Genomic DNA, 13,799 nt, shown 5'->3' with positions numbered 1-13,799 from the left:
AAGTTCAAACATTAAATTTTTTTTATAAATTATATAATTTTAAAAGATAAAGATGATCTTTGATCCTATGATCTCATAATTATCTAACAAAATTTTATTTGATCAAACCTTATTAAAATTATTTATAAGCTATCATATATGCTTTTAAAAATATTAGTGTCATTTAGGATTTTATTACTTATTAATATGTGTGTAGGGAAAGAAATTTGGATGAATTCTTGGAAAAAACTTTTACTTTGAAAATTTTTGATACAATGACCTGACCTTGACCGTGTAAAAAGATTATTTTGTTCGTTCTTTCATCGGATCTATTAGCATTTGCAGCCCATGAGGATCGTCTCTATTAACTCCACCTGTCTAGTCACTGTATATTTCGCTCGTAACCCTCACACGAGGTGATGACGATGAAGGCGTGCGCCCCTATTCTCCATTCTCCCGTATGACCAATAATAAAGGTACGAAGGAAGCCTACGACTAACGATGGGGGCGTATGGCTATCTCCTTTTCTTCCTCACCCATAGTTGATGGTGTGACGGGGGTTTCTAGACAATGATGAAAATCCATGGCTCCCCTCCTACTCCCCTATGGTCAATGAGAAGGGTTTGCCTATGATTGTTTGGGGCAAAAGGACGAGCGATAGTTGATAGGTATAAAAGGATTATTTAAAAAATTAATATTTTATAATTTTTTCAAATTAGAAGGTTCTCTATGAAAAATTTTAAAAAGTAAATGTTTTTTCGGAAAATTCGCCTAAGAAATTTTTATTTATGATTTAGAGCCCCTTCCGTTTTTTTTTGAAGGTTCAACTCTTCCTCGAAATGACCGACATGTCCCCATCAGAAACCTCGTTTCAAGGAGAAACCACGGGAGCCAGTGGCATTCCCGAGGCCAAGTGGGGGTAAATACGTCATTTAGTCTCCATCCTTCTTATCCTCCTCCCGACCCCGCATTCAAATTCCTCCGCCTCCGCATTTTACCAGGTGCCGCTCCCCGGACTTCTCCTCCGCGTTTCCCACACCCGTCCCTCAGCCGTTTCCCTGCGTTTCCCCCTCGCTCGCAGCCGCTCTCTCGGCGGTCTTCATCCAGACAAGCGGATCCCTACGTTGGCCGGTGTCAGTCCTCTATCTAGCCTCCTGCTATCCCTTCTTCCTTCCGCTCTTGGCGGAGCCATGGACCACGAGATGGCGGAAGCCACGGATGAAGTGTTTGTCTGCTTCGAGGTCGATCTAGACTACGAATTCGACGCGCCAAGGTACTTCGACCTCGGCCGGGAGGAGACGCCGGCGGAGGCCCGGGCGGCGGAGCTCTGGTTCGATACCGCTGGAAGCTACCCGCCCTCTCGTACGTATCGTTTACCGGATGTGCGAAACCCTCGTAGTTTGATCCGTTTCTCGTTTCTTGGCGGCTTTTGGTTCTTTCCATATGCTGCTTGGTCAGTTCTATCGATTGATGCGAATGACTCTCTTGCCAATGATGTGATGATAGCTGAAATAGCTTAATCTGGGAGTTGTAGGTTGTCAAGCTTCATCAGAGTTTGGCATGTATTGGGGGGTTTTCCTATTGATCCCAGCTTTTGATCTACTTAGAACATTTCAAGGATATCATAGATGCACTTAGGAAAACGTCCCTAATAGTTATGTTTAACATGACCAAGAGCCAGAGTGTAGATGGAACAATAGTTTTGCTTATGGCTTGAATCCCATTAGCATTATGAGAAGGATTTCTGTCTTTGTTTGTTGACATTTAGTTTACTTCCTAATGAACCCATCTAAATTGGATACAACGATAAACTTATCTGAGTGTTCCACTTTCAATATGACATGGTTATGTGTTTGAGTCGGTAATGGCACATTTATGTTTATGCTAGCTGAGTAACATGTAGGCTTCCTTCGAACAATAACCATATGTTTAATTTGTTTTTTATCGCAAATTTTTCATTTATATTTTTTGTGGCAGAAAGCAAGTGTAATTACATCTGGACAAAGATTTCTCATGTCTCTTCTTTGAAGATAAATTTGTTCAATGATTTCTCATGTCTGTTTGGTGCCAAGTTTAGCGATCATTTCCTAATCCTTATACCCGATGCTCAAAATCTAAAAGAGAGCCAATCTCTGGGAGAAGTTTACATCATCTGGTTCTATATTTCACAATTTACTGACATAGCATGAGAACAACTATCTGGATTAGCTTTGTCAATCCGTTTCCTCTTTTAAGTTCCAGGAGTCCATATGTTTGGTTAGTCCCACAAACATTATTTCATTATTTGATTCTGATTAAAGAAATATCGCCTTCACATGAATTTTTGTTTTCTTTGTTTACCTTTGTATTGCATTGCTCTTCATATGCATCATTCTTAGAGAAGCACTAGAGCATCCATCACTATCTTCAAAGTTGCAAAGGATAAGTTTTGACAGACAATAGTTGTTTATCATATTCAACTCTGTGTGGTATGATTATTATTTATTTTCAATAAATATATTATAATTATCTTTTGATGAATTAGACTTCATCATTTTCCATTATCTTCTCTTTCTAACATTTATTGCTTTAAATTATTATGATTTATTTAAACTTCTTTAGCTTTTGCAGTTGAAACTCCCAAAGTGATTTTGGCACTTTTAAAATAATCAAAATTTCTGTAAATGAATCTCCATGGTTTGGGCTTATCTTATGACCAATTGTTTATATCTTCAGTAAAGCATTTGATTTAATTATTCCCTGTCTATTTTCCTTGATCATGACAGCCATAAAAAAATTACAGCACCTTTTGTTGTAAGCCTTCTTCATGAGCATTTTGCTGCTGCTTGGTTTTATTCACAAAGATCTATGATACTACTTTACCTGGAGATTTTTCAGTCTTTCATAGCTTGATCATATCATTTTGTCTTTTCAATTATTTAATGAATTTGCTCTTAGATCATTAACTACTCAAAATGCTTTGGTTCAATTTTTAGTACAACTGATCACTAGCATCATTGTCTTTTGAGCAGTATGTGTTTCATGCATGTTCCAGAGGTATATTCTGCTTATTTTCTCTTAAATATCTTCAATTTCATATCATATTTTGGTTCTGTAAAAGACTGTGTATGATTTTTCAATACAAGTTCCTTCTGTAATGTGTCCATTATTGTATATTTTCATCTCTCTCTCTATTCTCTAATTGGTACCATAAAGTTTTATATGTGATTTTTTGGTTCCATATCTTTCTTTTCAGCTTTGATAGCAAAGTTAATTTTTCAAAAAGATACCAATGTAGCAAATACAAGTACTGCTCCGAATCTTGAAGATTTGGTGTATACAAATCCTGAGGCTGCTCATGCAGATGCTGCCGCTCCTGGATTCTCTATAGTTCAGGAAATGGAGAAAGGTACTTCTATCCATGAATGCTTGTAGTTAGGATTTACAAGTATTCTAGTTTTCTTTCTTTCAAAGGCTATGTTTTTTAGCCACTCATTGACAATTTATGGTATTTAAAATTACTTTACAAGACTATGAGAACTTTAAAGAATTTATAGTAGAGGATATAAACAAAAAACTATGTTATTAGTATAGCATTAGAACTTGAATATAAGTAGTTAAGTACACACCTCAATATTTAATATACACATTAAATGTGAGTGGACAGATTGAAGTAGTAAGGAAGAATAATGATTAGTCTCATGATCATCACATTGGTATTTTACAACTTAAAAAAAAAGGAGATATTAATTTGACTGGTTCATTTGATTATCCCTAGTTTTCATGTTAACAATTTAGTTAACATAATCATGTTCCCATTGTTTTCTTTATTTTATTAGTTATCAGTATGCTTAATAAGATGTTTTAATGTTTGTCCTGTAGGATGTACATTCCACAGCTCTATACTGCAAGGTGTATCAAAAGGTGATCATATATCTACCGTTAATAACTGTTTCTCAAAAAGATCAACTTTAATGAAGCCTACTGCAAGTCAATTGGCCAAAAAAAAATGGCCACGTGAAGTGAAGTCAATCAGCAGGTAGGCTCTCTATTGATGTTTACATGTCAGTTTGAAGTAATTTGCAATATTATAGTCCAGAGTCATCATTGATTTTCCTTTACTACTCTGTTAACTATGACACTCACCTTTATACAAGATTCAACCTTTTGCTTCTTCTCACTCTTAATACCCATTGGTCTCTCAAGTATTCCTTCTTATGTTCTGATTATTCTTTATGCTATAAATTTCTGTAATAATCCTTTTCCTTGTCATCTACTGTATATCTCAGACTATATCCCTCAGTGCAAGATAAGTTTCAATTTGTATTTCATCCTTCCTCAGGCTGCAGAAGCCCTTAGAAGTTAAAAGAGAACAGAGATTTGAAGATTCAAATGATTATATTCATCAAGCTGCCAAAAGGCAGAGATTGGAAAAAGGACATTGCTGCAAGGTGCTATACAATTTTCCTTTTTTTTTTACAAATTCATTCTTAACATGCTTTCAGATAAATTACCAAAACGACATCATGATATAAACTAAGAGTGTGGTACATTTTCTGTTGGACCTAACTATGCAAGCCTGAAAATTTGGTTTAATTATATTGGTCTTTATTCAATTATACATCTGGATGGAGCTGGATATTTTGTATCCTTGGCATATCAATGTTGGAATCTGAATTACAAAATCTTAAACGTAATAGATATTGGTATATAGTTAAATGCATTACAGTACACAAATTTCCATGAGAAAGTGGGCATTTGACTGGTTCTTTTAATGCAACTGCAATTTTAGTAGAAAGTGAGAGCCCTGTCATATGGCAACTGGCTCTAACAGCAGGTATCCTCCCTAAACCTTTTCCAAAAATCATTCATATTTCCAGCCGCATCTTTTTGGATAGCCCCCTCTGTGATCTGAAATATTCATGTGGTTCCTGCTTAGTGATGAAATAACAAAAACTTTGTCAGAGGTGCAAAACTCAACTATAATTTTGAAACACAACATAACTGCATTATGCTTAGTTTAGATAGAGACGATAAGTTAGATGAATCTAATGGAGAATTCATTTATGAGCTAAATCAAACCAACTATAAGGAATGCTCTCCTGTTCTTAGAACATCATTATATAACTTCAAACAACTCTTCAGATGTCCTAGGTCTGACTTCAGATTAGCAAAAAATGTGCTGACAGGAATTTGCTATCAACTACAGCATCAAGCAAAGAACTACTGTCCATGCACTTATGAATTAAATTTTTGATGAAATAAAAAATACAACATTTCCTAGTTTAAGAGAAGATCGAAAAGTGAACCACATTACGACTTCATTTTAGTTGGTGTCCATAGCCATCATTTATTGTAATTGTTGTGAGCTATGAGCTAGCATGGGTAGCAAAAGGAATGATCTCTGTTTTATCCAGTATCCTACTGGTACCTTTGAGGATCAAATAAGTAGAAGGCACCTATGTATTTGCTAAAATCAAAATGAATTCACTAAAATACTTGAGTTTTATGCATGTTTGCTTCTCAAGTGGTTCACTTGAACTGGTAGCTATATAACGTCTGCAATTTCCATACATCATATAATGTGATTTCCTGCTTTTCTCACTCTTCATGTCTTTTTTATCATGTCTCTTTCCCTTGCTTTATATATATATATATAAATATATATATATATATATATATATATATATATATAAAATAAGACTTTCAAACGTACTCTACATATAAATTTTTGTTAGGTCTTTCTATCTCTCTTAAGTATGCATAAATTTATTCAGAAGAAACAATAACCAATGAAAAGCTCCATGAGGTAATTTTTTTCCCATACCTCATCTAGTCCTATAAGTTTATAACTAAAGCAGACAGTTCTGGTTCATCCTGAATGGTCTAATGTCGTTTCTCATAGGATCTTGTTGTTTTGGAGAACCTTTATGTTCTTATTCTATGCTTTCTCTATACCATATTGTACTATTTAGTAATGCTAAAACTTCATCTTTGAGGTGCTATGAAATAAATTAAATTTTATATTGGAATTAATTTTTGGTAAAGGAAAAAAAACGCTACTCTTAGAACTTTAATCTTATCGGTTGCAACTCAACAAATTATTTTTGACTGTCACCATGTTAGTTACTGACATAAAATTCAAACCTTTCAGCTTGGTAATTACTGTTGTTGAAAACAGGTCTGGTATTCTAGAATTAGAACTCGTTTGTGATGGGGGAATGGACAATCTAGTGCATTTAGTGATTGGTCTCTTCTCATCTTCTGTTTAATCACTGCTCATAAATTAACCAGCAGCTTTCATATCCACCACATTTTCTTCCCTGTATTACTAAATTATGCTGTCAGGATTGGTATATCCTTCTGATCTTTGTGTAGTTGTTTCTGATAAAATAGAGCTATATATTTTTCGACGGGATGTATAAAATAGATAAATATCAAGACTTGTTGATTTTGTTACATACTTCAATATGATTCCTTTGGTTTTGTTAGTGAAATATTTATGTAAGTGTGATATGTAGGTGTTAAGTGGTATGTTTCCAATAAAGTTTTTATATTCTTTGCAGGTTACTGATGCAAAGCAGCAAATCAACTTGTTTCACAAAGTCCCAGAAAAGGTAATTCTTTTGCTGCAAATCCTGATATGGTCCTTTGAGTTATGAATTTTAATGTCTTCTTAAACCCTGGCTCGAACAGCTGATGTTTGCCTCATTTGGGTGTGTGTGTGTGTATTCTTTCATGGTGGCAAAGACATGCTTTTGGATAATGATTCTTGTTTCCCAAAATATTTTGATGTCTAAGATGTATTTTTAATGTATCCTTAACTTCTTATCCTTACTTAGTAAGTATCTTCTTAAGATGTATTTGATTTTATTGCATTTTGTGGATATCCAGAAAAATGGGCTCTCTGATGCCAATAATCAACTTCCTAGATTGAGGCTCACAATACCCAGGGAGCCTGAGTTAGAAACAGCCAGAAGGGCATTTAGTTTTAGAGCTCAACGGCAAAGGTGATGTACTTGAAATACATTCCATTATTTTTAAATGGAATATTGCATGAATATGTACTGAACTGATCAACAAATCAGGTTGGTTGATGCTAAATGTCTTGTAGAAGGAATGCCACAGTTTACTTCCACATTTAAAGCACACCCTTTAAACAGAAAAGTAAGTACCCTAAAATTGTTAAGCAGTAGATACATGAAACAGTTTGTCATGGACTTAGTTGTTTGCAGATTCTTGAGGCTCCTTCGCTGCCCCTTCCTCAGAAGAGCACTCCTAGATTGCCCAAATTTAAAGTAGGTACCTGAAATTTGCATTAAGTTGAACTTATTAAATCTTACAATAGTTTTGCAGGATATTTGGCAATTGGAATATTCAATTTTCAAAATCTCATTTTTTCTGCTCCACTTGCTTTTCAGGAATTCAATTTTAGAACTCATAGCAGGGCTCTGCTACACTGTACAACTTCATCAACTTTGGTAGGTTCCATAAATTTAGATTTTTGTTCTCTTATGAAATACAATACTGTTCATATGTGCTGGAAAATATCAACTGAGTTCTTTTAGTTTTAAGTTATCTAAGCTTTGGAATGATAATAAACTTACTCAATTTAATAGCATACAATATGCCAATCTAAAGAGTAAATCCTATGTATGCAAATACTGCAGACTTCAGGCAGTCATATTCCTACTACTACAGGAGATGTAAAAAGTTCAGTAAGGGCACAATTTCAGACCTGTGGTCACCAGCTACAGCAAAAGTGAGTATTTCAGACTTTTATTAAGAGTCTTTGTTTTCACAATTTCTTCCGGAATTTTTTTACTTCTGTTCCTTTTCCATTAATGTACGTCTAATAGATTCAAATATGAGATTTTTTTTCTTGATGCTTCAGATAATGCCATGGATTGTGTATGCATAATAAGTGAATGATTGGCAATTTTTTGTGACATCATAAATAAGGACCTTGACACCTCTTGTCACATCTGTGGCAGCCATTATCTGACATGATGTTAGCATAGCAGGCAGACTGTTGGTATGGATGGGCATTAACGTTCTCCGTGACTATGACTTTGACATTTTGATGATTAAGCTTATATTCAGTCCATAGTAGATCTAGAATATATACATGCAATTCAAGTTTTTAGATGTCAGTCAACAACTTATCAGACTGATACAGTACCAATATATTGGCAGTTTGCCGCCTAACTGCTTGATAAACTTAAAAATGAACATTGAGCAGTAACCCCAACTAGATGTACCATTCTGTTCTTGGTCAGACCAGTAAATACCAAGCTTTATTCGTCCGACCATTATTTATAATTTCATACATAAAATAATAGGACATTATGTTCATCAACTATTTGATGAACATAACATTATGAAGGTTTCTCTAGTCCATTATTTTCTTCTTCGGTCACGTAGGTATTCTTTTTGTCAATGTTCAAAGTTTTAACATCAGTTCAGCATGATCTGTTGGATTCCATTGTCAGAAAATTTATCAAAAAAATTAAAATTTAATAAATATATCATTCTGTCAAAAAAAGAAAACACAATAAAAAACATATATCAAATTGCCAAAAATCCATATGAACAGAAACAAAGTTGGCTCAGGAGGACGATAAATTGAATAAAACGTGTCGTAGATGATTTACACTTGGTTGTTGTTGTTGTATGTCGTAGATGATTTAGTTTGGTAGAAGAATTCCATATTAAATGCAAATGTCATGAACAACTATCATTATCAAAGCATCATTTTCCAAACAAGAAGAGTAATATTAGTACATAAGTAGTATATTTAAAACCTTGAGCTTAATACTATAGATTCTGATGCTTTTATGTGATACATTATGGTTGTCACCATCCTCATCAACATTCAGAGAATATGGGTGATGCAATTGATGCAACTTTATGTATTTACATAATGTAATGGTATGGTATCATAATGGGAATACCATCTGACTCTTATCGTTGCACTCTACTGTATGCATCATACTCAGAAACACAATCATAGGTAGTGGTTTGTATTTGATCTTCTATAACCCAAACTCACTAGATTATGTTGAGGCAATTCCAGATGTGCTTCCATAGCTCTTCCAAGTGGAATCATACATGGTCTCTTGTTGCGACTTTCCAAACAGAGAATATATCTGCTCAGTTTCATCACTACCTAATGTTTGTTGCTTCACTATAAGTCAGTTGGATTAACTGCTCTCAACTGACTTGGATGTAGGTCCATTTGATCCCAATCCAGATTTGGGCTGGCCAATCATGACTTGGCCATTTTTATAGAATTTGACAGGAACAAAAAATGTGCATGCTGATTATTAGTTTGATTTATGGCTTTATAGTACTGACCTGTATTGTTTATTTTGTGCACACTAGTGAGTGTAAAAGGGATGCTGAAGTTAAAGACATCTCAACAAAATTCAGGCCTCAAGCCTTAAATCAAAAGGTAACCAGTGATTACTGTTTAAGTTTTCTGGTTGCACAATAAAGGTTTAGTTAGAAGCTTAGTTTGACCTCTGTATGTTTTTCTATATTCTAGTTGTTTTTCTATCCATTAGCTAACTAGAAGCCATGGACGTCTAACTCTCACGGTAGCTTTATGCTTACATAGTCTATGAAACCCATTTCAGATGCAGAATATAATAATTGGAAACTTAGAAGTTCTTGTTGGTGCTGTTCGACAAGCTTCTCTCATCATGTCCTTGTTAAACAGATTCTTGCAAGCAAAGGAGACATTGGAGTTTTCCGAAGTACCAAGCGGGATACAACAATACCCAAGGTTTGAGTATTTTGTTTTGAAATATCTAGTAGTTCTTTTGTTTCTTGCTTTGAGTTTGAATTTGTTATTTTGTTTCTTTTTATAGGAATTTAACTTCTTAACAACAAAAAGGTTTCAGCAGAATCCACTAAATGAGCTTTTCAACAAGGTAGATTCATGCACCACAAGAGATGATTTGCTGCTGTACTTAGTCTGGTCTTTTAAAAATATCTTGATTTATTGAGGATGTATATGTAGCTGAAATGGTTTCTCTGTTATAGCCAATAGGTTATTTAATGAATCTGCCTATAGCTGAAATGGTTTCTCTGTTATAGCCAATAGGTTATTTAATGAATCTGCCTATCTTTCTGACTGCTTACCTCTTATATTGTAGCTCTCCTTGGCTTCTGAAGCACAAAAAGCTACTGCTCAGAGGAAGTTCCCATTGCCAAGTCATTTAGATGCAAAGGTTTCCAACTTGTATTTTAGTCTGTTTAATCTAATAGTATTTCCTTCCAACTGTGCATTTTAATTGCACTAACTTGTATTAAAGTTTATTTACTAGTTCTTGCACTAATTTTGTCAAGGACTCTAAAGAAAACTTGATCAGCGTTGTACACAAATAGCAATGGTATGATATTGTTATGACATCATTGGCTGAATATTTTTGCTTTATTTTATTTACATATTGTAGGTAGGATTGGAATGTTTGCTTGATTTTATGCTTTGAAATAGGATAATTAAGACTATCAGCTTTCAATTGCAGAGGAATTATGTAAGCAATGAAGAAACTTGAGCTTCGGAGGGGCATATACCTTATCACAGTGAAGTATGACACCAATATTTTTGGTAACTATCTATCCATTGACTTAACCTGCCGTGTCATGCCCAATAACTGCCACCGCAATGAGTTTGAAACCTGAAAGTAGATGCTAAATGCTAGCAACTTCAATGTCTCACTGGCATATATTTTCCCCTTGTTCTCATTAGATGAACAATGTTACATATGATAACAGATTATTGAGAATGTCTTGCATGTTCGACTTATATGTTTTTAGGTTTATTGCACTTGCTTAAATATGCAACTGGTTTGAGTCTTTTCTGTCGTGTTTATAGCTACAAACGAGTATAATGATTCATATTTTTGAATACCACACTAAATTCATCATTGTTTAATCCCTCATCCATCATTGAATTGTTGCAGATTATTTCATTCAATTTCATGATTATGTTCTAAATCTTTAGGAATAGCATTATTCAGCATCATTATCTAGGACATACTTGGAGAGAAACTAATCTTTCTCATCGTTTGATGCAACAGGAGCCTTGGCAATTTTGTACAGGTTTTATTTGATTTTTCATCCCAAGTGGAGTACACCTCTGCTCCTGGTATACAGAATCTGGTAGTTGACTCAGCAAACATATGACATTGCTGTTCTGCCATATAGTTTTGATTTGGCAGTCTCATCAGCTTTCTGTTTGCTGAGGGATTACATGCAACAAAGTCGAAACTTACATTATTCCCAAACAGCTAGAGTAGCACGGAACTAAGAGAGGCCCGATCGTCTCTTGTCCACCAAAAGCAAACAGGTCAGAACTGTACAGACTCGCATAAGCTGTAATGTTCTATTTCCTGCATATTTCATGCACAACAAGAGCTTTGAGCTCAGATGTTCATAGTTGAAAATCCTTCTGGCTATGTAGTGGTTTGATACATTGTGTTGCCAGATGAAAATTTTTCATCAGGGGCAATACAGTACCCATTTTACCCAGTTTCTGAAATTTTCCAAAGCTTATCATCTGCATCAACTTGTGTTCCTTCTTCTCTTAATGCACATTCGCGTGTTTTCTGTATATTTGCTTATTTCGAACTGCAAAAGATAAAATGAAAATTCACAGAAAAGAAGGATTCCACAAATTGATTGCATTCAACTGTTCCTTTGTAAGATCTTTATTATATATATTAGAACTGCAAATGTTGGTGTTACATATAAGTTGGGTACTGTTCCATCAGCTAAAGGTTATTTTTTTCGTAGTTGTGGTCATTCAACTTGTAGTTGGGTACTGTTCACTGTAGTACATGAAAATGGTAAAGAATAGAGTAGTAGATTTGACTGTGATGATGCAGTCGATGAGCTAAAGCATGCCACGCCACCGTCAACCTAACCTTTATTATTAGGTGCACTCACGCTAAGTTCCAACTCCCTTTAATTACCGTACTAAAAGCCTTTCTTACTTCCCTCTAATTATCCTACTAAAAATATTTCGACTATTAAAAAAAAAAAAGGTGAAAAACTTAGCAACCTTTGATATATTTTATATAGTTCTTTAATAAGGATTTTCTTATGTGAAAAATCATAGGTTTCTGATTTTATATGCGACGTTAATATATGAAAGATTATGGATATTTGTTCTTAATAGTCATATTATCTATAAGGTGCTTTGGAAATACATTTAGTGTCCAACATTAAGTCTATTAAATCTATGACAAATTCAATATTCATATATGATCGTTGTCGAGGTCTTCGATAAACATCGGAAAGAATTCTTTCATAACCAGCAAATCCTTTGGATTCACATTAGCTGTCAAATATAAGAGTTTCAAATAGTAATAAAAAATAATATAACTCAATTATTAAAACTTGAACGATAGTTGAGCGGTGCATCCCATACTTTTGTAGATATAAAGAGTATGATATCACAACTATAATACCTTACTCTTAGTTCCACCCATACCCTATATATATAACTAAAGTAGGATGTTATATTTTAATTTTTATTACTGCTTTGATTGGAGTGTAACTTCCAAGTTTTTGTCTCATCGTGGTCACCTTCGCTCTGTCATGAGGTCTTATCGCTTGACTCGATACTTCCACTTTACTGTGGCCGCCTTTGCGAGGCCCTATCGCTTCAACCCAATGCTTCCATATCTTCGCTTCTACCCCACCGTGAGTGCCTTCACCCCACCGCTTTATCTAAGTCGCTTTCGCTCACCGTGGTCGCTTCCTTCCTCTTTGCGAGGTTCTACTATAGCCACATCCTTCCTCTACGTGAGGTCCCATCACGAGGTATCTCTACTTTTGCTTTCCACTTTCGTCTCATCGCATCGACCTTGTCAATTTTGCCTCGCTATGAGCACCTTCTTATCCTTCACGAGGCTCCCATCGCTCACCCTGGTTGTCTCAGTCCTATCGCTTTTATCTCGTTATGGATGTCTCCATCACGGTGTCTCCATCGAGACACCAAAGAAAAAAAAATGATGAGTATGGAAAAAAAAATTCAAAAAGAAGAGTGTTTTCAGCAAAATCACCCTTAAATATTTATATATTTAGGATGAATTATATATATTTTTTTCAAGGAACTAAAAATAATCGATCTCTAGAAAAAGAAAAGCATGGTCATCATCTCCACTGATCCGGACACACTACCCACCACACTTCCAAAGTCCCACTTAAATATAAAGGACTAACAACCCTAAGAGGGGAAGGGAACCAAATGTAAACTACAATGTGACTTGTGCCCAACCGTGTCCAACTCTCACCCAATCCCTCCCCCTCCCCCCCCAACCACACTTGGATTCGTCTGCTCCACCCGACGACCCTCTTCCATTGCGTAACAGCAACGAAAGCGACCGCACGTACCAACCAACGCGTCCGGCTCGAAATGTGAATGGGAAATGAAGGCTCCGCCTTGATTGAAGGAAGAACTCTCCATCTCCTCCACCCTTCCTGCTTTGACATTAGAGTAACGGTTAGAACAATGACCTGTGCATTTATATAAATTTATATTCGCGTAAAGGTGAGAAAAAAACATCAACCATCCATCCGTGAAGTTGCTTCTCTTATTTCTCCATCTCTAACACGTGATTCGCTCACCACCAAGACTCGAGGAAGAGAGTCGAAGTCAAACGTGGTTATCCGTGTCGACGACGACTAGTCGTGACGGTAGAAAATTAGCAGCAAACGACAAGCACGCACATTTCGACAAACAGCTGGTGTTCGGTGTCTCTCTCTCTCTCTCTCTCTCTTGCGCGCGCGCCCGACCGGAAGCCTTCGGTGCTACTACATTTCGACGA

At 35.5% G+C, this 13,799-nt stretch overlaps 1 protein-coding gene across 6 annotated transcripts; it reads left to right on the top strand.

Moving 5' to 3' along the window:
- The first annotated feature begins 968 nt into the window (after positions 1–968).
- On the top strand, positions 969–11,529 carry LOC135628926 (protein TPX2-like). Of its 6 annotated transcripts, none has more exons than XM_065135929.1 (17): positions 969–1,341; positions 3,215–3,367; positions 3,841–3,997; positions 4,301–4,409; positions 6,525–6,575; positions 6,853–6,968; positions 7,047–7,125; positions 7,194–7,256; positions 7,380–7,439; positions 7,629–7,720; positions 9,343–9,412; positions 9,680–9,745; positions 9,831–9,893; positions 10,119–10,193; positions 10,322–10,355; positions 10,491–10,573; positions 11,046–11,529. In XM_065135929.1, the coding sequence occupies exons 1-15, from the start codon at positions 1,170–1,172 to the stop codon at positions 10,328–10,330; spliced, it is 1,335 nt and encodes a 444-aa protein (XP_064992001.1). In that variant the 5' UTR covers positions 969–1,169; the 3' UTR covers positions 10,331–10,355; positions 10,491–10,573; positions 11,046–11,529. The 6 variants fall into 6 exon arrangements, with proteins under 6 accessions (XP_064992001.1, XP_064991999.1, XP_064991998.1 ...); XM_065135927.1 differs by having other exon boundaries at positions 10,312–10,355; positions 10,491–10,553; XM_065135926.1 differs by having other exon boundaries at positions 10,312–10,355.
- The last annotated feature ends 2,270 nt before the right edge of the window (positions 11,530–13,799 follow it).

Source organism: Musa acuminata, chromosome BXJ3-1 (genome assembly GCF_036884655.1).
Source record: "Musa acuminata AAA Group cultivar baxijiao chromosome BXJ3-1, Cavendish_Baxijiao_AAA, whole genome shotgun sequence".
NCBI classification, from domain to species: domain Eukaryota; kingdom Viridiplantae; phylum Streptophyta; class Magnoliopsida; order Zingiberales; family Musaceae; genus Musa; species Musa acuminata.
The sequence above is the reverse complement of the archived record's forward strand: the minus strand, read 5'-3'. Positions and strand labels throughout refer to the sequence as shown.

Bases quoted from the DNA above. Each gene is read 5' to 3' on its own strand.
- LOC135628926 (XM_065135925.1), top strand. From the start codon at position 1,170: ATGGACCACGAGATGGCGGAAGCCACGGATGAAGTGTTTGTCTGCTTC. The intron at 6,576-6,852 runs GTAATTCTTTTG...GTGGATATCCAG, and splicing joins TTCACAAAGTCCCAGAAAAG to AAAAATGGGCTCTCTGATGC. The intron at 7,440-7,628 runs GTAGGTTCCATA...CAAATACTGCAG, and splicing joins GTACAACTTCATCAACTTTG to ACTTCAGGCAGTCATATTCC.